General features: G+C 40.1%; 2 protein-coding genes across 2 annotated transcripts; both read right to left on the minus strand.

The window, feature by feature from the left end:
* Positions 1–6,709, minus strand: LOC137284498 (lengsin-like). The gene is made up of 3 exons (XM_067816322.1): positions 6,684–6,709; positions 3,321–3,478; positions 1–2,063 (listed from the first exon to the last, which is right to left on the minus strand). Exons 2-3 carry the CDS (start codon positions 3,457–3,459, stop codon positions 934–936), a joined length of 1,269 nt encoding a protein of 422 aa, XP_067672423.1. The 5' UTR covers positions 3,460–3,478; positions 6,684–6,709; the 3' UTR covers positions 1–933.
* An 11,895-nt stretch (positions 6,710–18,604) lies between these two features.
* LOC137284685 (lengsin-like) lies at positions 18,605–22,148 on the minus strand. Its single transcript, XM_067816597.1, has 2 exons — positions 21,936–22,148; positions 18,605–20,038 (listed from the first exon to the last, which is right to left on the minus strand). Exons 1-2 carry the CDS (start codon positions 22,063–22,065, stop codon positions 18,912–18,914), a joined length of 1,257 nt encoding a protein of 418 aa, XP_067672698.1. The 5' UTR covers positions 22,066–22,148; the 3' UTR covers positions 18,605–18,911.
* Between the last annotated feature and the right edge of the window lie 1,331 nt (positions 22,149–23,479).

Genomic DNA, 23,479 nt, shown 5'->3' on the forward strand with positions numbered 1-23,479 from the left:
TTGAAGGAATTTCAGTGTCTTTAATAACTGACAAGAAACTTGACATTCAGTTCAAGTAAACAGATAAAACATAAACATATTGTTATTCACAATTTCAAATTCCGAATCGCATGCTGTGTCTGCAGCTGTGTTTTTTTAAGAGTGAATGAGTTAAAATCTTACTCAATATCGGCAAAATTGCAACCATGTAGCAATGAAAACAAGGTAACCCATTCACAATATCAGTCGACAATGGACAGTAAAGCTAATTCTACTATTACAGCTATATATATCTTAAAACTAGTAATGAAATCTAAACTACTTCAACTATAGAGGACGATACAATATAATAACAGGCTATAGGTCGTAGATTGCCAAAAGCTGAAGGTATATCGCTATACTAGGGACTGTTTGTTTCAGAGGCAACAGGGGCGGATAATCAAAGTGAAAATACCTGGTACTTGTATTTTCACGCATGTATCAACGGAAGTCAATTACTAAACTATCGAGAGTCACACATATTATCGATGCGTAGGCAGTTTTTCATTTCTGCCATTGATGAATTGCTACCGGAGACAATTGCGATTCACCGATATTTCGATGCATCACTACAACCCTATTATCTGATTCTTCCGCTATCACTTTTAATGTCAAATGAACTTCAAACCACGTGATTGGTATTGAAAGAAATAAGCATGGATATTTACAAGCGTGCACTATATATACCCTTGGACAGTGCCGTAACTAATACTGAGTAATAAACATTTATAGTGTGTACGCAATCCTGCCATGTGATCAAAGAGATATATTGTCAGTGACGTGTAATTATTTTGGTTTTTGACCTAATAAAATCTTATCTTGTCTTGTCTTGGTATATTTGCCCTAGTGTTTACAATACTACATTTAATAGAGTTGGAAAGTCTGACCAAGCGATCCCCCACAAAGCAGCATATATCATATGATCCCCGAGCATACCATCTCAGAGGCAGCATTAACGTCAGTCTTTAATGTAGCTACAAACCAGTCAATGAATTCTCTTCCCAAAATGTAGACTATATCTTTGTCCTCCTGAAGATCATGTATAGCCTCGGAAAGGGTGTGGGGAAGAGCATCAGAAAAAGAAAAGCTATCCAATGGTGGGCATTCCATCTTCTTCAGAACCCCGTCAAGGCCTGCAGCTATGGTGGCTGCCAGAGTTAGGTAAGGGTTGCTCATTCCACTAGGAATACGATTTTCCAAATAAGTTCCGCTTTCTGAAGATTTCAATTTCACGCTCGCAGAGCGTTTGTCAGTGCTCCAGTAGATGGGTCCAGGAAGATTGGGTTTGTGCAAGCGATCGTAACAGTTGATGGTCGGGCAGAAGAACGCACTCAGTGCCTTAGCATGTTTCAGGAGACCTGCCAGCCAGTGTCTTCCTAGGGTGCTAAGACCATCTGGATTGTCAGGATCTTGGAAAACATTGACGCCGCCGGATAAGGACCAAAGTGAATGGTTAAAATGCATACCCACTCCGCCAGATTCCTGCATGGATTTGAAATTAATTGAATAATCTTTCTTATCTCCTATTTCTAGAATTCCATTCTTGAAGGTAATACAGGAATCGGCGCTTTTAATGCCAAACGAGGATTTGACTGCCACCTCGAACATCCCCGCACCCCCCTCAGAATGGAAAGTTTCGATGTCAACACCAGCTTGGTGCATATGTTTTTCGAGGTAAAATAAAAAGCCGTCATGTTTGGTGACTACTCTTTGACGCATGTAAGCAGGTTCAAGTGGATATACTTTGCCAGACTGTGTCAGTGTGAATTCAATTTCGTATCCAGAAAAGAGGCCAAATCCCAAATTGGTCAGTTTCTCTAACTGTCGTCTAGCAACATATCGAGGGCATGCAAGTTGTGCCGATCCATTGTTCAGCCAGTAGCTCTCACAGATTATTTCGGCCACCATGATATCATCCTGTCCTGACCAAGACACATTGTACAGTGTATCCAGATCCGGGTATGCGTAGGCTTTAGGCGCTCTTGAATGTCCCATTTCATCTGATGGACAACTCACTTCGTTGTGGAGGCCAAAGGTTAGAAAACCTAAAATACGCAGTTAAAGAGGAACCTTCATCAATGAAACATATTTAGCAGATAGGCATTGTGTATTTCATGATTTGCCTTAATTGAATTTGTATTAAGCGTTAACAAAACGCCCAAATTTAAAAATATTGGCGTCGTTTGAACAAACATTGTAAACATTGCAAGTTCTCCATGAAAAGAAAACAAAATGAAGACACATAGTATCATTTCCCAATAGCAAAGGCACTTAACATCAATTTATTACCTGCATAAAGTGATCTTTAAGGAAAACTGTATAATAATCAGAGAAACAAACATGGCAGACTTTGCTGATAACTGCATATAATGCTGTTTATTGCCTTCCATTCTTGATTGAGAGCTTGATCTAATATATAAAGACTGTTTTAGTGGATAATCACTAGGAGATTTTCTGCGACGCCTCATGTCCAAAAAATGCTCTATTGAAATCGGGACTCCAAGAGGGTCAAGGTATAGTTTCTTTCGTCTCTTCAAGTGAAGAATCGTGCACGTGCACAATAACATTGTTGATCATAAAGACCAGCCTTGTGTTCAGTTGATAATCATCGAAATGTGGTACAACTCTTGGCCTAGCATCGGTGATATACTGTTGTTCATTCAGGGAGTGAGTGAGTGTGAGAGTTCAGTGTTACGTCGCACTCAGCAATATTCCAGCTATATGGTGGCAGTCTGTAAATAATCGATTTTGAACCAGACGATCCGGCGATCAACAGCATGAGCATCGGTCTGCTCAACTGGGAAACAATGACGTGTCAACCAAGTCAACCACCCGATTCCGTTAGTCGCCTCTTACGACAAGCTTAGTCGCCCCAGACCTTCATAAGTCCCATTCACATTTTGTCTGATCGATGTTCAGAGGATGGTCATTGATGATGGTCAGCAGTTTCAGAATGTTCTTTTGGAATCGCAAATAGTGGAGGGAGCTCTATGTATGTTCATCAATAACGAAATCAATAAATATCATCGAACAGTTTACTGAAACTTGATATAATTTCTTAATGACGAGTATACGTAATGTATATGATACTTGCATGTAATGGCAACTACGGATGTCTGATATCAGTAAACACAAACATGATGATGATCTGAATATAAATGGTCAGGTGGGTTTCTAAATCATATGTGTTGCTATACTTTTGACCATGTGTATTTACGCGAGTTTAGTATATACTGTCATATGAAAATGAAAACATACTTGGTTTCGTTTTATCAAGGTGCTCTTTATATAATTTGCGTTACCTGCATATAGGTTGCAGCTGACACCTGTCTCCAAAGACTTTTTCACATGTCTTGCAGGAACAACTCTTCCCCTCGATCTTCCATGCATATCAGCCACAGAGAAGCGGACATAGTCGTACTTGTGGATGTGATCAGACATCTTTCAGTTCAGAACGTTTCTCCAATATGCAATAAGGCATATATTCGTGCGTCACTAAAATATATGGATGTTCATATGTGTATCCTACAAAAGGGAATATGCGTCAAAACCCTTCCCCGAGCATACGAAATCTCTGTAATTGAGGACAATGTAGATTTCAAACCTAACATAAGCATGTCTTGTGAATCACTGTAACAAAGTGGTAATACATGGGGAAATCACAATGCTTCAAAACATTTATTATTTAACGGTTTCGTGGACAAACTGGAAGCAATTGCACGAAAAGCTATGGCATCTTTAAAACGAGACAGGCGAAGGAAGAACTGCGCAAAGGTAACTGAATCGACGTCAACAGAGTTTTGAATGTCTCTGTGTCATTGAACGTCCTTCCAGTTATTGTCCTCTTTACCCTTTTTCAAAACCTTGATGCTCCTGAAGAATGGTATCGTTTGAAATTCCGAGTTATTATTGGTCTGAACCAGTCTATGTTTTTGGGAAAACTCTAAATGGAACATGTACGGTGATCTTACTGATTGCGTATGTTCGTACCCCGATGGTGTATTACCTTACACATATCATTTGTTTGCCTTGCACGGATGATGACAAAGCTGGATTGTAGCTAACTGACACGGTACACAAACAGTAAACAAATAAAACACTATGGCTTGGTGATTACACATTTAGGGATCTCTTACAGCTAGCAACTTTGTTGTGTGACGTCGCTCTCAACAATATACCAACTATTTTGCTACGGTCTGTATATTATCGAGCCTGAATCATGAACACCAGCAGCATTATCATCCATCTACGCAACTGGGATACGTTGACATGTGACAACCAAGTCAGTAAGCCACACAATCTGGTTAGTCACCGCTTATATCAAGCATGGTTTGCTAAAGATCAGTTCAAACTCGGTCTTCAGGGGTACACGTACGAAGCAACACATCCGAGACTAATAACGATCGTTCCGATTGCAGGGGCTTGTATCGCTTAGCAACAGTCTTAGTACGACAGGTGTATAGACCCGATCCTAGTACTATGTCAAAGGGTCGAATCTTGCTCTACACAGGTGTTGTCAACATGGCTGGAATTAATAAACGGCGATAAATATTGCGTTTTTGCTGTATTGGGTGATTCATGCTTTAGGAGGTAGCTGTTTTAGCTATATGTCGTTCTAACACTGTTTCTATGCGATACAAGCCCTGTGGTTCCCATTAACAACGGGGACATATGATTACGTATACATAGCTCCTGGCTGCCAAGAGAGCTGAGAAATGTGAGAGAATATCTACAAGACAATGATGAGCGTTTCATACACACACACACACACACACACACACGCACGCGCGCGCGCGCGCATAACGCGTATGGTGCATGCACCTGCATGAAGCTGTGCTTGTTTTTGTCAGGGAAACTGCTACTGTGCAACGATGTGAAAACAAATTCGGGCCTGCCGAGAAGACAAAGGACGATAGAGGGAGAGGTAAGCGCATATGAATTAGTCACCGAAATCCAAAGTTACAACACTGACTAACAAAACAGAATACACTGAAAACAGAATAATCTTATCTTCAACAAAAAAAAAAAGGCTTCTTGACAACGATACAAGAAGCTGTATCGGAACGTCGCTCCACCTGAATAAACAAGTTGCTCATCAATAAAGTTTTGTCCTTATCTGATTCACCAACTTCTAAAAACAATTATCTTCTACAACTTAGGAGAAACATCAGGTGAAGCGAACGAAGATACTGAAAGGAGAGTTATTTATTTGTTAAATAATACATTCAATGGGACAGATATCACAGAGTTGAACCATGTCATCCGTTTGATATCCAGGCCTCTTGGAGTCAGACTGTTTTTCGTCACCTGCGAAAATCTGGAAGAGACCTACAGTATCCAACAAGCACCTAAACGTATCAACATCTCACAGGTCACAGAATGCCCCTGAACTTCGCACAGAAAGTACGATCTGCAAGGAAGATTTTGAAAAGTTATATGAAACATGAGACACAAAACAAGAAGGTAAATTTGCAACACACAAATGAAAAACACTTCAGATTGATGACAAACTCTACCGTCAGAATGAAAATGAAGATAATATTTTCCTGATTAAAACATTTAAGCCTCGGACAGGGAATCCAGGCTCGAACTCTGCTAGATAGGGTGTCGTCAAGGTCCGATTATATTCAACTCCTGCAATGTGTATTATGGAACATTGAGGGTATTAAGAAGTTTGACAAATTAGTAATTACAGTCTTTGGGAAAAAATCCATGTTATCTCCTCCGCCGAATCTTGGACCAATCAGAAATATGTATTTTAATTCTCCGGCCATACGATCTTCAACAGATCTTAATCGAAACATGACTATGCCTTTAGGAACTCACTGTTTGCCTCCTTATTAAGCAGTTCTAGTGAGAATATTGCCTAGCTTTGTACCCGGCCTCCGAACCAGAACTTCATCTTATACTGTGGTGTCGTGTACTACTCCCCAGAACACTCTAGTAACTCTGCTGATGAAGCAGTGTTTGACATACATTTACTAGAGGATGATATTATCAACCGTAGGTCTGCTGATCCACATTGTCGAGTTATAGTGCAAGGCGATTTGATCAGGCGTTGGTTAATATGAGGATTTTATTGAGAATGAAGATGTAACCGATCTTCCGGTAGAGGCACCCGTGGCGAGCCACCTCCTCGTGGTGGGTGCTGGGTAACGCCAAGAGCTCGCCAACACCCCCGTTGTGGACCCGGGGGTATATTGGTCCACCAACCCGTTAGCCGTGGGTTACGGGCCTGTGTCGGTGGAGGAGAGGATCCTGGTGGTTGAGGGCAGTGGGGGCCTGGAACCGTGTTCCTATTGCCTAACACATCACTTTGGCCCTAACTTCACCTAGACGGGTGATCGAATGGGCCCGGTTCTGCCAATCGGCTTGTCACGCTAAGCCCTGTGCATGGTGATTATATTTGCATAGTAAATTATCATTTGGGTCTTGGACACTTTTGATTTACAATGTTTAAATTATTGACAACTTTACGTTTATGTGTTCTACCCTGTAATATAATTATTACATTGCCTAGAGTCCGGTGCCAGAAGGCGGTTGCTCATGGGCCAATCTGGTGATGCTGACCTCCAGATTCAACATGTGTCCAATTTCTTGTCATGGGCAGAACCACCCTGGCATTTAATATGGTATACAAATGTTGCTATTTGTGTCATACTCACTAGAGTATAACATCCCTGTATCCCTGGTGTCGGCATCTAGGATATCCGATGCTATTTGACACCGTCCTTGTTGACACGCCATGGTGGGTGGGGAGCAAGGATGCTGAATTATTTTCTTTCCATCATGGCACAACAAGCTGGTTCATCTCGTCATGAAAAGAAAAGACGTCTTGAAGAAATAGATCTCCCCACAGAGCAAATTCAGAAAAATATAGATTCATGGGCCCGGTTTCTTGTGATAGAAGCTGCGGATTTTCTTCCTCTCAAACTCAACCCTTTTGCCGTTTCAAATGTTACTCGTCTCCGTAGTGGCTCACTTTTGGTGGAATGTTTACGGGAACAACAGTCTCTAAATTTGTTATTCATCAAAACATTTGCAAATGTAGAGGTTCGTGTTTCTATACATAAAACATTAAACTCTTGCCGTGGCATTATCCGTGACAGGGCACGTTGCCTTGCTGATATGTCTGAAGAGGACATTGCTTTAGAGTTACAGGATCAGGGAGTTTCAGCAGTGAAACGGTTCACCTTTAAGAAAGGTTACAAAAACCAATACCTATCTCTTGACCTTTTCCCGCTCTCCCCTTTCAACATCTAACAAAACAGGTTATTTGTGGATGTGTATATCCCAAATCCACTCCGATGTTACAAATGTCAGAATTTTGGACATGGCTCACATTCTTGCCGGAACTCTGTCGTATGTTATCGTTATGGCGATAGTCATGACGGTTCTGAGAGCGAGATAGATTACAAGTGTGCAAACTGTAATGGTGCACATCCCGCTTCTTCAAACTCCTGCCCTGTGTTCCAGCGTGAGTCTCAGATTATGAAACTTAAATGCGAGAAAAATGTCTCATACATGGATGCCCAAAAAATGCTAAATCAAACCTCTACTCCTTCAAACATTTCCTACGCTACGGCAGTGAACTGCTCTGTGGTAGTGTCCTCTACTGCATCTCAGACTGACTTGTCTTGGGTCAAGACAGCAATACCTATCTCTTCAATTTCAGCCACTATACCTACTGTCGCTGTTATTAATTCTAAATCTGGTTCTGAGACTGATGAAACTGAATCCGAGTCATCATCTCAAAAGACTGTTTTGCAACCATCCATCGATAAATCTAAAAAGAAGAAAGGAAAAAGGATTAATAGGGATAAACTACCTATTGAAACCACCCCACCCCCACCCTCATCCCACCCCACCCCACCCATTCGGTTTACCATTACCATTCGTTTTCTCCCCCATGAGATAGAGCAAATGGAGGTGCTTCTATCTTATTACGACAGGGTATAATACACAGCCATGTTCCACTTAGTACCAATCTTCAGGCTGTAGCTGTTCGACTGACCCTGCATATTGCATTGACTCTGTGCAGCTTGTATATCCCTCCGTCTTCTAATATCACACAGTCGGAACTTCAAAATCTGTATGATCAACTTCCAAAGCCATTTATCATCATGGGTGACCTTAACGGACACAGTCCGCTTTGGGGAAGTGCCGACACTAATATTAAAGGTAAAATCCTTGAGGGATTTATTTCCGATAATAATTTATGCATTTTCAACAACGATTCCGCCACTTATCTACATCCAGCTACGGGAACATATTCTTCACTGGATCTGTCACTTACCGATTCAAACTTATATACTGAATTTGAATGGATGGTCCATGATGACCTATGTGGGAGTGATCACTTCCCCACCCTTCAGAGACAAGCAGTCCTGGTGATGATCCACCTGTATCACGAAGGAACTTCGCCAGGGCTGACTGGTCATTATATGCAACACTGTGTGTTGAACACTTGAAGCATGATCTTTTCAGGAACAGTCAATATCCTATACTGTCGTTTCCAGATCTTCTAAATGACATAGCTGACAGAGCAATTCCACAGTCCTCTGCAACTCCACACATTCGCAAACCATGGTTTAATAACAAGTGTAAACAGGCCAGAAAGAGTAGGAAGAAAGCTGAAAAATATTTTCTCAAACATCCGACGGTCCATAATTTAAACAAAGTTAAAAATCTTCAATGCCAAGGCTAGACGTGCCTTTAAACTGAATAAGCGTCAGTCTTGGAGGAACTATATTTCCCAAATAAATTCTCGCACACCAATTTCAAAGGTGTGGAACATGATCCAAAGGATAAAATGTAACGGGTATAAATCTACTGTTCAGCATCTAAAGGATGGTGATAATGTAAAGATGACATAGCCAATAAAATTGGCGAAACACTAACCAAACATTCTTCCTCATCTAATTATGTACCTGAGTTCCAAAAGTATCAGAAACAAGAGCAGAAAAGAATCAATTTTAACTCAGACAACGGTGAAGATTATAACGAATTATTTTCGTTACATGAGCTCCATACTGCCCTTGAGCAAGCTCATGATACAGCAACAGGGGCTGATAACATACATTATCAGCTCCTGAAGCATTTGCCTGAATCGTGTGTACCTGAATCCTTTTAGAAATTTTTTATCAAATATGAAATATGGTAATTTCCCACCTTCCTGGCGTAATGCAATTGTAGTGCCTATTCCGAAGCCTGGTCGGGATCATACTGATCCGTCTAACTACAGACCAATCTCCTTAACAAGTTGTGTCTGTAAAACCATGGAACGAATGGTAAACAATAGATTAATATGGTATCTTGAAACCAATAATCTTATAACAAATATTCAGTGTGGTTTCAGGATAGATCGTAGTACCATTGATCATCTGGTACGATTAGAATCCTTTGTCAAAAATGCTCTGGTAAATAAACAACATGCAGTATTGATCTTCTTTGATCTCGAGAAAGCATACGATACAACATGGAAGCATGGCATTTTAAAGGATTTACATGACTTCGGTTTAAGGGGTCGTTTGCCCCTTTTTATATCACATTTTTCACAAGATAGGCAGTTTCAAGTTCGAGTGGGTTCAACCCTGTCTGATCATTATAATCAGGAGCAGGGTGTTCCACAAGGCAGCATTTTGTCTGTAACACTTTTTAGCATCAAGATAAACAGTTTATCCAAGGTTTTAAATGATTCAATTGATGGATCACTTTTTGTGGATGATTTTAACATCTCACGTCGGGGTAAAAAGATGCATACTATTGAACGGCAAATGCAATTGTGTCTAAACAAGATAAATAAATGGTGTTTGGAAAACGGCTTTAAATTTTCTAAGTCTAAAACTAACTGTATACATTTCTGCCGTAAATACAAACCACATAAGGACCCTGAACTGTATATGAACGGCTCACCTATTAAAGTTTCTGGGTCTTATATTTGACTCCCACTTGACGCTCTTGCCGCACATTAAATCCCTAAAGGTTAAATGTTTGAAGGCACTCGACTTGTTAAAAGTTATTTCCAACTCAAAATGGGGAGGCGATCAAACCACCCTACTTCACTTATACAGGTCACTCATTCGCTCCAAACTTGACTACGGTTCCATTGTATATGGTGGAGCCTGTAAAAGCAGCCTGAAAATGTTAGATTCTATCTATCATCAAGGTCTAAGATTATGTCTTGGATCTTTTCTAACTTCTCCCGTTGACAGTCTCTATGTCGAGGCAGATGAGCCATCTCTCATATCTTTACAATATGCTACAAAACTATACTCTAACAAATCTAACCCTGCATTTAATTGTGTCTTTACCCCTCTTTATGAGGATTTATATAACAAAAAGTCTTCTCTTATTTCTAATGTAGGGCACAGAATTAAACCCTTTCTTTCTTCAGCCGGCATTGAGCTGGAAAACATAGCTCCCTCGCGTTTTCTTTCTCCTCCTCCTTGGCAGTTGGTTAGGCCACAAGTTGACCTAACATTAACTTCATTTAAAAAATCAGAAACTAATGAATTACAATACAAGAATATAATCACTTAAAAACTAAATATAGCAATTGCAAACCCTATTTACAGATGGTTCCAAGGCCGGTGGTGCAGTGACTTGTGTCACTGTCATTGGATCCGGAACAATATCTTCTAGACTACCAGATAACAGTTCTATTTTTACAGCAGAAGCTAACGCCATACTAACGGCTCTTAGATATATTCAAAGACACTCTAAACGTAAACAATATATAATCTATTCAGACTCTTTCTTGCCTTCAGGCTGTTAAAAATATTTCTTGCAAACATCCACTTTTAATTGAAATTATTGAATTGTATAATAATCTTGCTACTGGCCAATGCGACATCGTCTTCTGTTGGTTACCCAGCCATGTAGGAATCTCTGGTAACATATTGGCTGACCTTGCTGCCAAGGCAGCACTCCATAAATCTGTGACACCACTTCTTATTCCTTACAGTGATTACAAAGCCACCATTAGATCTTATATCCGTGATCTGATGCAAAAGAAGTGTGACACCCAGGTGGGTATCAATAAATTACATGAGATAAAACCTTACATTGGTTATACCCACTAGGGTTGTCAGTCCAGGTTTGAAGAGGTCATACTACGACGATGTCGTGTTGGTCATTCGAGGTATACACATGCATACCTGTTTAAAGGTGAAGATCCTCCGTTTTGCATCCCTTGTGATGACAGAACCACGGTCAAGCATAAGGGATAAATATTTCAATGTCAGAACTATGAAGGACCTTTTTACCACTGTTAGTTGTCATTTAATTACTGGCTTTTTAAAGGAAATCGATTTCATGGTTGAATTCTGAGCGATATGTTTCTGTAGATAGATATATTTTAATGATTGGTAGTTTAGATTAGTGACTAGAATTGTTAGTGGCTGTACCCTCAAAGGGGGTTGAAGCATTGTAAAATTATTGTCCTCCTGAGAGGGTACGTAAGTCCAAAAACATTGATAGTAAATTTAAGTCTACCAGGTTTTTAATCGTAGAATTCATGTTATTTTAAGTTTGGGTAGCATTTCATACAATCTCTAGCGGCTGAAGGGATGATGTAAATCCAACTAGGGTCCATGCAGGTAGCAAAAGTACTGTAAGTACTGTAAGTACCTTCAGTTGTTGGAGACCTATAGCCTGTTTTTATATTGTTTTGTCCAGATAGTGATATTAGTTTTAACTTTCCATACTAGTTTTAAATTGTAACTGTGATATTCTAGTTGTCTTACTGTCCTTTGACGACAGGCATATTTATGAAATACATATCTTACACTTCAGTATTAAATGTTCTCGTCACGATATGGCTGAAATATTGCCGATGTGACGTTAAATGTTAACTCACTCACTCACGCACTCACTCATAGACGACGATATTGACTATGTCCCTGACAGCGAGATCCCACAACGTGCATCCCAGGACGCTATCATGAACACGTCCTCCTAAACCTCTGTAAAAACGTCGGGCTTAGAATTTACAAAGGTAGGTTGCAATAGTAAGACAAACAAATTGGTGAAATAACATGTCTCGCCAACAGTTGCCAGAGCATCGTTGACAAAGCCTTTGAATTGTTTAATGGTTTCGACATATCTGATGAAGTTCATCGACTAGCGATACATCGGCTCGTTTGCACACTACAAAACACCGATGTACCTTAGGCATGTCATCTTCAATATCACACTTTACAGATAGGCTTTGCAGTGCACTATATGCAAAAGATGGTAAGATGTTGTAGAGAATTGTCAGACCCAACCCAAGATTTATAAACAACAGTATCAAACTCTTAGATAGGAACAGACACTTCCAAAATAGTTTTCCAAGGTGTACACTTCAAATTCGAGTATGAGAAATGTTATAACATTAGCACATTTGCAATATCTATCAGTGAAAATGTAATTGACCTGTCAGTAGACTACGATGCCCTAGGTAATGAAAAAAGCTATAACGATATTATGGATGTTATCAATGGCATGCAAAACGGTAAATCACTTGAGTTTAGTGGTATTAATATCGAATTCTTCAAGAGTGCACCGGGTGTGTGCACTGGAATATTAAAACCATTTTTATAGAGTTCTGGCTGCAGGTATTTACCCTCCTGGATGGACTTATGGAGTAATTATGGAGTACTTGAAGCCTTTCGAATTCCATTGCTTAGAAACACGTATGATTCTGTAAAATCATGTGTTTCCATCAATGATAGTTATACAGCCTTTTTTCGATTCTTGAAATGGCGTCCGTCAGGGATGCAAATTATCTCCTTTTCTATTTTAATATTTGTCAATGATATTGTTGGAAGATTAGAATCAAATAATTAGAGACGTATGAATCAGGAAGTTGTTGAATTATTCATACTTCAATTTACTGATGATTTTGTACTTTTTGACTTTTCAGTCTGTGAGATACAAAAGAGATTAGCTAAGCTAGTTACATACTGTGACCAATGAAAGGTACAATTAATGTAATCAAGAGTAAAATGGTATGGTGTTTCGAAAGGATAGCAGATTAAAGAAATGTGAGAAGTTCCTTTTTAATAATGACTAGAAAATTTTCCCCTCATGCAACTGTCTTGGGGTTGACTTGTCACTCGAAAGGCATGGACAGTTCTAAAGTTCAGGCATGTAAAAAGTATTTTGTACCGTTATGGAATTGGAAATGTTTGATTTTACCAAAATGTGGGGAATATCACTCTTTTCACGTCTCTGTTCAAACAAAGATGTATCACCCACGATAACAAGTCATGGAAGGATGATCATTTGTGCTTTTCCAAACTCGACTTTCTATATAATATTAAAGATGGTGTCTCTTACGAGCTTTACATGAGCCACATCAAGTCTAAGGTATTTCGTATTGCTGCAAGTAAATTCCTGAGGTCCGGTCAGATGTTGATGATTGAATACAGTAGACGCCTTGGTCTTGAGAGAAGTGATCGTTTGTAATGAATATCATTTCTGTCTTTACTGTCCATCTCAAGAGAAAATACGATTCCCCAATGCGAATATAATCTCCTATCGTATGAGAAGCAGTTTCATTTGTTCAAGTCAACGAATATAAATGTCATTATTATCTTGGAAAATATTTATATCTAGTTCTTAAAACACGTTATACGTTTTTGACTGCATATCCCTACATCCCAATGAGTACCCTGTTCCGTGGCAGTGATCATGAACTGGACACTTGGCATAATATGTAAATGGGCCTAACTGAAGTAAACTTCTCTCTCACTAAGTGGTACCCTAGTCAAAGTCAAATGGGGCCATGTATGTTGGCGACGAAAGGGTGAACAAAATAAAGCAAATTGAAATACGGGAGCTACCGGTAGAGCAGGCAATATTATAGTCATTAAATTCCATATAATGTTCCTTTTCACGCCCGATCAGCCTTACATACAAACAGTGAGGACACCTGGTGTTCCAAAAATTTCTTGCCCGGCACCGATGACAGTCGAAGTTCTATTCACATGTTTACCTGAAAAAGCAACTGAAATTAAGGTCCAACTACAGAATTACACCTGACATCATTATTGCCCCTGTGGATTTTTTCCAAATTTTGTCCATGTCAGATATTTCCCCCACATGTTTTCTGCAAGACGTCTGGAAGGCATGTTCTCGCAAAACATGACTTTCAAATATTCTTTCTTCGGAAAGCATTCAGTATTAGTAAAGAAGGTATATGGTTTTGAAAACACTCACACACACTTAAGCAAGTAAAATGTGTCCAATCCTGTGAATAGTTCTCATTGCCTCATCTCCATCGTTGAACAATTCCCACTGTAAACTGACTCGACAAGCCACCTCTATCAGGTATATCACTATCACTTGATTTAATTACCATCAACATCTAGGTTATTATTCCTCCATGTTATCAGTTTCAGACGTGGACTCATGCGTGACCTGGCTCATTCTATATATTCTATATTAGTCAAATGACTACTTTTTTGGAAGTATAAATGCTCAGCAGGTATTCGAGATACATATGCACATCTGACTAAGAGTGAAATTAAAATGAACATGGAGTAGAACAATCAACGTCGTTCCATGTACTTTGTAAGTTATAACATAAACAAATTCCTCCATGCGGAAGAAATCCTATCGAAGTTTTATGAAAGCCCAAATATAATCATAAACATATTAAATAGATATGTTATTTAATTTCCGATTTATCTTACTCTATCCAAATACGACATACATTCTTTTGATTACAGAAAGAGTTTCTATAACATGATATATAAACGGGGTCCTTCTGCCAGCAGGGCAGTGTGATGAGCTTGATTAACACGTCATAGAGTCATGAGGATCTGATCTGCTGATCGTGTCGCCTTTTGGACAACCTTTGGGCCACGCGTACTCAGTCCATCATTAACAAAATCAGTGAACTTAGTCTCATGAGTATTAGGCTAACTTTGATAACTGTAATTCACCTTTCAAGCAACTGATCAGTTAACGTCAGCTGACGTTACTGCGATGCCACGTCTATCAGCTCAGGAGTGAGTGACAACAGTGGGTTGACTTAATGCTGGAATGCACGTCAGGTGGCCTTGGTGGATCGTCCATGTCCTGGACAACCATGAGTGACAACCCACAACCAGGATTGTCACCTCCGTAACTGTTTTCTGCCTGCCAAACGTACAGCTTCATGCTTTCGAGATATACGAGATCAATCAGGGATCTGTTAAACGTCGTCTTCTGCAACGGTCCTACTCTGAAACATAGTCACCGACACCGCCGATCACAGTGAGTTCGGAGACATCAAGGGCATCTCCGTGATAGATAAGTCCTGTTTCCACGGCGATCCTGGAGACGTCATGGTGAACGTGATGCGAACTGTTATGTCGGACATGTCGATAGGTGGGGCCGAAGTGTTATGGATTCACCAGCGTGCATTCGAGGACACCTTTACCTGATTTCAGAGAGAACGTCTCATAGATGCCTCATGTCCAAATGTTATGGACCCGACATTCCCCCATATGACCGCCCGTCCTCGTCTAGGCACATTACGGCCGGGAGATGGTTGTGTAGCCTAGTGGTTCAAACATTCGCTCGTCATGCTGAAGACCCGAGTTCGATTCTCCACTTGGGTAATATGTATAATGTCATTTCTGAGATTTCCTGTTGTGATATTGCTAAAAGCGACGTAAAAATATATTCAGTTAGGATGGCAATGCCCGAGCACACAAAGCATGGCACACTATGTGTTGTTTGACTTGCCAGAACTTCGCTGTGAAAGACTTTTCTATACCCCAGATTTAGCTCCTTTTGGGGTGAAATTGTTAGTAGGATTGCAATTAAACTGCCGTCAGTCAACAGCCATCAATTAGAAGCGCCATTACAACCTGCATGGCAACATATACCCCATGATCTGATAAAGACGTCTCTCTCTGAAGCAGCCATTAATACCAACGGTGGACATACTCGTCACTGACATTCCTTCATATCTTCTTGTGAATATTCATTTGACCCCAGTGTTTCAACACTTTTATTTGCCAGTTGGCCACCAGGGCCTGCTGCTGCCTTTAAGCTTGAAATCCGATTTCCCCATTTGTTGCAGATAAACCAAAGTAGAGAGATTGTTTAATTTTTTAAGACTGGTGCTGACACTCCCATGCGCCAAGTATTGAAATACCAGGAACTGATACTATAACAAACCGTAATATAAAGGATCATGGATGATCCCCGAACGTTAATTAAGAAAAAAATTGATTCAAAGAGGAAAAAAGTGGAAAAGGTTAAAATGAAAAATCAAGATAATTTACCGATGGCCAAAAGGGCCTGCAAGTATTTCAAACTGTCGGCCGATACAAAAACAGCCGGCGCGGGGCCGGTGATTATTTCGAACCTAGCCTGCCCTTTAATGATTCTTGACGAATTTGATCTTGGTGTTTGTTACAAGTTTGATGACAATTACTAGCATTACTTTAATTGCATAATTCCCTTCACGGTTCGTATGACATACTATTGGTGCGTCGTCTCTAACGTAGATCAGGATACATTCAACGAGCTGATACTTGCTTCATTGTCAAAGTTTCCGTTCTGCTTCTGAAGCCTCTTGGGACTAGCAATACAATGCTATTTCCTGTGTAACCTAAATGTAAGGAGGTGTCTACTTTCTTTCTTGCTAATATCTATTGCACATATCTATACCATATACATTACAGACCAGTGATTAAATAATAGTGATTAAAACTAGTGATTAAATCTAGAACATTTTAACCATAGGGGACAACACAATATCAAAATAGGCTATAGATCGCCAACACCCGAATGCAGATCACCATACTAGGGACCATGGGGACTTACGGTACCGATGCTACGAGGGGCGTTCATCATTTAAGATTTCCCCTGACGCACACCTGATTTTCACGTCACGACTGCATGTGAGTAATGACACACATGTCTATGAGTCATGTTAGATGTAATTTTCAGCATTGAAGTATCAAAGCTATTTCTTTGACAAGCGTTATACTGAAGCAAGGTGTAACGATGGAGCCAGTTGAGTACCGAGTAGTGATCAAGTTATTTTGTACCTGAAAGGTGGCACACCAAAAGAGAGATTTGATGGAATGAAAGCATGTTATGGGAGGATGCTCCATCGTATAACGTAGTTAAACATCCTCATCACCAGTTTAAACGTGTATGGAAATCTGTGGAGACTGCTCCCATTCCTGTTGAGCGAGGATAATCAGTTTACGAGCGCTGAATAAACTGATTATCCTCGCTCAGTTGTGGACCGTTCAAACACGTCCAAGCTCTTGATACTTTTGTTGCCTTCCCGATATTGAAATCTGTACGATTTAAAAGGATTCTGGTGGGCCTATAAAATGACAAGAGCAAATAACTTTACCAGGAAAATGATACTTTACGAGCACAGTGTCTACTGACAAATGATACTTCTCAGTGTCAGTCAATATGGCTCATTGTATGCACTGTATCAGCTATGTGAAACTGTACATTTATGTGACCTCTTTCTATATGGTTACTGAATGGTCATTTTGTTTCTCAAATGTACGGCGCTGAGAGGTACAGTAAATTTCATATTCTCACTCATGTTAAATGAGAAGACCAACGTATATGATTACACTGCAGTTGGGAGAACCTACCAGAACATATAATGTTGGAAGGTAACGGCGCCATCTACACATGTGTTTATGACCTGCGCCAGACATCAGGATAAAGAGGCGAAAATATACTGGCTACAAACAGGCCGTTGGGAGTGTCTGGTGATATGTTCCCTTTGAACGAATTCCGAGAGCACGAGCTCGCGCCATCATATAAATTACACGTTGTTCACTGGCCACGCGTATACTTCAGCCATCCTGTGTGAATCAAACGATTCTGGGCCTAGACTTTCGAAGCTCTCTTAGCGCTAAGAGAGTCTCAAGTTAACGTTAATGTATGGCACTTACGACTATCTTAACGCTAAGAAAGCTTCGAAAATCTAGGCCCAGATCTTACATCGTCTTGTTTTTCCCGAAGGTGTTGTCTTATTAACATCGCTGCAGTGTAATTCCCCTTTTTCGTGTTCACAGGGACTACATTTGAATGCAAGGCAAGTCTTTTCGTAGTCAACCAAAATTTTGCAAACGCCACAAGAAAAACAAATTCAGAGTTATCGCAAGTAGATCGATTTGCATTCGCAAAACATCGGTAATTTCCGTTCATCATGCATGATTCAATGTCTTTTTCGAGATGAACAAGCACAACCACGAAGTATCGAATAAGCTGCCATTGGCAGCGGGGTACATTGCAATGTTACTCGTTTTTAAGTGTATGTGGTGCTTTGCAAATAACAGAAGAGGGCTTAGCCATCGAAATCACCTGATCTGAACCCAAGTGACGGACGAACTTGATCGAGGCGTCCGTTAACGTTACCATCGTCCTCTGACACTTGCAGAACTTGTCAAGGTGTTTCAGGAGGAAAAGGAAAGAGCTCACCTACCAAAAATCCGACGACTTGTGCTATCTCACCAGCTACTGACCTGAACCCCCACTTGTGTCCATACTTTGACATTGAACATGTTTTCTATATGCATTTCTAATTGTATTAGAAATCGTTTCTACATAAACACAGCAGTTATTTTTTTATCGATTTTATTTTCAGTGTGGTGAACGCATGTCATAACGGTGCTAAGAACTGAACGTATTAGAGAGAAGCGACACAAGAATACAATACAGTCACACTAACAACAAATCAATAAATTGTTGTTTTCCAGTCTCCAAAATCTACAGACAACCGTCATATAGATGAAAGACTTGCTGAAAGTGGCGTTAAACAGGCAAACAAGATTACAAAGAAACGATTACTCCATTGATGATAATTAACAAGATGTCTATATTCTCACTAAATACACATTTGATTACATGACAGACACTGGAGCACACTCTTATTCATGATTGAACTGCGCAACCCTGCAAGAACTTTCAATGTCCATCTTCATCGTACATATAAACCAATCTATGAATTCCTTTCCCAAACTGTTGACAATATCTGCGTCTCCTTGAAGTTCACCTATAGCCTCAGACAAAGTGTGAGGAAGATCATTGGTAAGGACTTTTTTATCCGGAGCAGGGCACTCCAATTTTTTCAAAACGCCATTTAACCCCGCTGCTATGGTGGCCGCCATGGTGATGTAAGGATTGCTCATTCCACTGGGAATGCGATTCTCTATGTATGTTTCACACTTCGTTGATTTGACTTTAATGCAAGCAGAACGTTTGTCAGTGCTCCAGTAGATGGGTCCAGGAAGATTGGGTTTGTGCAAACGATCGTAACAATTGATGGTCGGGCAGAAGAACGCACTCAGCGCCTTAGCATGTTTCAAGAGACCTGCCAGCCAGTGTCTTCCTAAGGTGCTAAGACCATCTGGATTGTCAGGATCGTGGAAAACATTGACGCCACTTGATAAGGACCATAAGGAGTGGTTAAAATGCATTCCTACATCAGCAGATTCCTGCGTAGAGTCAAACCTAACTGTATAATCTTTCTTATCCCCTATTTCTAGAATTCCATTCTTGAAGGTAATGCAGGAATCAGCACTTTTGATGCCGTACAACGGTTGGAGTACCATCTCATACAATCCAGCATCCCACTCGGAATGGAACGAGCCTATGTCAACACCTGCTTGGTGCATACAATCTTCAACATAAAACAGAAAATCACCGTGTTTGCTGACTAATCTTTGGCGCATGTAATCAGGTTCAAGGGGATGTGCTTTGCCAGATTGTGTCAGTGTAAATTCAACTTCGTATCCAGAAAATAGGCTAAATCCCAAATTGGTCAGTTTCTCTAATTGTTGTCTTGCGACATATCGAGGACACGCAAGTTGTGCCGACCTTGTCTTTAACCAGTAACTGTCACACATAACCTCAGCCACCTTGGTATCGTCGTTACCACACCATGGTACTTTATACAAGGTACTGAGATCAGGCACTGCGTAGGCTTTAGGCATTCTCTCATCTTTACATTTCCCTGAAGAAACGACTTCGTTCAAAAGTCCAAAGGACAAAAAGCCTGAAACAAATGCAATGGCATCAGCTGAAACCAGTCAGATACTTATTTCTTCCAACTGTATAACAAAGAACGTTCAATGTAATACTGAAAACAACAACGACCTAATAAGTTGCAATGTACCTTTACATGATTCGTCTGCGGGAAGTGAGTGAGTGAGTTTAGCTTTACACCGCACTCAGCAATATTCCAGCTATATGGCGGCGGTCTGTAAATAATCGAGTCTGGACCAGACATGAGCATGAGCATCAATCTGCGCATTTTGGAACCTATGGCATGTGTCAACCAAGTCAGCGAGCCTGACCACCCGATCATGTTAGTCGCCTCTTACGACAAGCATAGTCGCCTTTTATCGCAAGCATGGGTTGCTGAAGGCTTATTCTACCCCGGGACCTTCACGGGTCCGAAGATAGTAAAGGTTTATAGAATCCACATATGGACATCAGAAACATCAGCTGGCCGATATGTTGTGTTCGAAGGCCTTCGGAACCGATCCACAACTGCCAGTGCCCAGTTGGCAGAAGTTTCACAGGTTGTCTTCCACATGCACTAGGCTACTGTGTCTTGGCATTGGAATCAAACATGGTGCTGGAGTGTTTCAGTACCCTGCTTTTTCGCTGTTTTTGTCAATGTTATATTTTACTCAAACTAAAGCAATATTTAAATTACTTCCCTGCATGTTCTAACATGTCGATTAAAGTGCACATTAAACAGACAAAAGGTTGCATCTACCATAGGGTATAATGACCTCACCACGTTTAAATTTGTGTATGACTATCAGAATTTAGGGTGTTCCCATACTTTTTGTTTGTAGTATATTTTAGATTTCTTTACTGGATTTAAATATATATCTGTGAAAGACTAGGGTTTTTTTCTGACCTTTGTCGATAGACATTATTAATTTATTACTTTGTTTTTCATTGCGATCTGGCTGTAAAATTGCCGATGCAATGTTAAGGTTTAGCTCACTCACTCAAATTAGGGACATAACTACCTGGCCAATTCCGTTCACTATTCAATATCTTGCTGCTAATGAATATGTTCACTTGCATAACTGTAATTTACTGTAATGTAAACGGTTCATAGAAATGTAATCTAAACTGATGAAAAGGGATGGCAACAGCCGGTAGGTGACGCAAGTGCATGCCAGTAAAAATATTAAGTAATGAAATTACGTTATGCAGACAAATATGACAAGCGCAATCAATTACACCGACAAGCATAAATTAAATGGTCCACAGGAATTAACAGTCCTTTACAATAAGAAATGCCACCCAATGGTGCGTACGCAGCTAACGATGTAAATTCCTATGCATTCCATGTTGGTCAGAAACCCTTGATGGTGTTCAAATACATCGCATGTACACACAGATACATGTGTTATTGATGTTATGTGTCGATCTTACATATTGATCATGCTTATATATTGACCCCTACTTTTCTTCTGTCTGTACATGATGTGTGAAACCCATTTCTGTTGTCCACCGCCGTGCTATTGCTGGAATATTGCTAAAAGTGGCGTAAAGTCATACTCGCATACTTTACACTTTATGTATTCTCTGATATTCAAAAGGGTGTCACTTTTCTCATCTTCTGTAGTTACATGCTTGTGTTTAGTATACTTGGTCCTCTATTTTGATCACGATACAGGGTGGTATAAGGTTACATGCTCTCTCGTCATTTCTCATGTATGATTCCCAGTAAGAAGTTAGATACATATGTGCCGGGTTAGAGCATCAAATTATAGGGGGTGCCAACAGAGACTGGAATCGGCTTTCTTCAGTATGTTTGCTGGTATGATGTTACAGAAATGTGTTCTGTCTTTCACTGAATACTGCCATTCGGTCTTAAGGAATTTGTATTTCTATTATCATATCAAACCTGCCCAAAAGTAAATTACCTGCAAAAATGGTGTCAGGAGTCGTCAGATATTTCTCGACATGTCGTGCAGGAACAACTCTTCCTCTTGATCTTCCATGTATATCCGCCACAGAGAAGCGGACGTAGTCGTACTTGTTGATGTCAGACATTGCTCACGAAGTTGATGTAATTAATGACGTGAGGTTTTCTGACACTCTCTGACACTTGTTACCTCTCGACTTGTAAGTGACACCTGTATATGTGGAGAAGATCCCAACACTACGTCAACACGCATGTAAGAACATTTTCAAGATTTACTTCACTATCCACGTAACAAAACGCCGCTTGTTTGTTGAAGCGAAAATAGTAGGAGGGGGCTTCGTGTGTTACACACGTGACGGAAGAACCATATCACCGTATCTTGAACATCCAGACACATCGTATGGCTTCCGCATAGTTAAATACATCGCAACGACCTTCAGTCTCAACACCAACACAACAACCATCACAGATATTGCCACATTCTCCTGAATACAGTGTGGGCCTCAACTCCAGCAACATCGGTCCATCAACAATGTGGTCCCACAATTCCTGATGAGTCATCCATTTCACAACTACCAGCTCAATCCTACAAAAGCCCGAACCATAAGCACTCCTACCGTAAACAAACAGCAATACACACACAACACGGACACCGCACGAAAGAAGAGTGTTTCACAAATTTAACAATGCGAGTAAATAACATTTTATCCAAGGCCCATTTGAAATGCACGAGCCATTTTTGCATTTGTTGCGCTGGTCATAAGAAAGAGCATTGCGGAGAAATATGGCCATAGGTGTGTAAATTAATACTTGAAATGTCCGAAATACCTGTGAATGTTGTACATTTATGACACAAGTTTATGCACCCCTGAAATCGTGTGTGATTTAGATATATCCTCCATTTCTTACTTTTTAAAAGTTCGGCCATATATATGTATGTATGTATTACTACCATAGTGACAAAAATTAGCATTTATTTCAGTGGTATACACCATTATATAAGTCAACCACATACGTATCGTTTTACCTTGCAAATCTAATTACTGACGGTAATTTCACTAAACCATATTCATCTTACATTCCTGGACCTTACTTTTTACACCAAATGCGTGATATTCTTGTATTTTTATGGCATATATTTATTGTGGGTTAATTTATAGATTGTTCTCGGTACGAGATGGCTGAAATACTGCCAATGTCACGTTAAATATAGACTCACTCACGTTAGAACTTTTGCACTTAGCATACGTCTTGCCATATATTATCATTACACGTGTGTTTAAATGAGCTCGAGCTTAGCTGCTTGTTTTACGGTGCACATGGATATATTCTGTATATATGTATATGGCGGCGGTCTGTAAATATTTGACTCAGTGGTAAAGACAATAGAGTGATTGACACCACGATCATCGTTTTTCGCAAATAGGATACGATTACATGCATGCATATGTGCTTTACTCCAGACATTGACAGACGCAATAGCACCTTCGGGCGTATTAATGACGCAGTACCCGATGACACGCATGCATATGTGCTTTACTC

Source organism: Haliotis asinina, chromosome 5, assembly GCF_037392515.1.
Source record: "Haliotis asinina isolate JCU_RB_2024 chromosome 5, JCU_Hal_asi_v2, whole genome shotgun sequence".
NCBI classification, from domain to species: domain Eukaryota; kingdom Metazoa; phylum Mollusca; class Gastropoda; order Lepetellida; family Haliotidae; genus Haliotis; species Haliotis asinina.

Excerpts from the sequence above, each read along its gene's own strand:
- LOC137284498 (XM_067816322.1), bottom strand. The coding sequence starts at position 3,459 with ATGTCTGATCACATCCACAAGTACGACTATGTCCGCTTCTCTGTGGCT. Across the intron at positions 2,064-3,320 it reads CAGCTGCAACCTATATGCAG|GTTTTCTAACCTTTGGCCTC; the intron begins GTAACGCAAATT and ends TGCGTATTTTAG.
- LOC137284685 (XM_067816597.1), bottom strand. The coding sequence starts at position 22,065 with ATGTCTGACATCAACAAGTACGACTACGTCCGCTTCTCTGTGGCGGAT. Across the intron at positions 20,039-21,935 it reads TCCTGACACCATTTTTGCAG|GCTTTTTGTCCTTTGGACTT; the intron begins GTAATTTACTTT and ends CATTTGTTTCAG.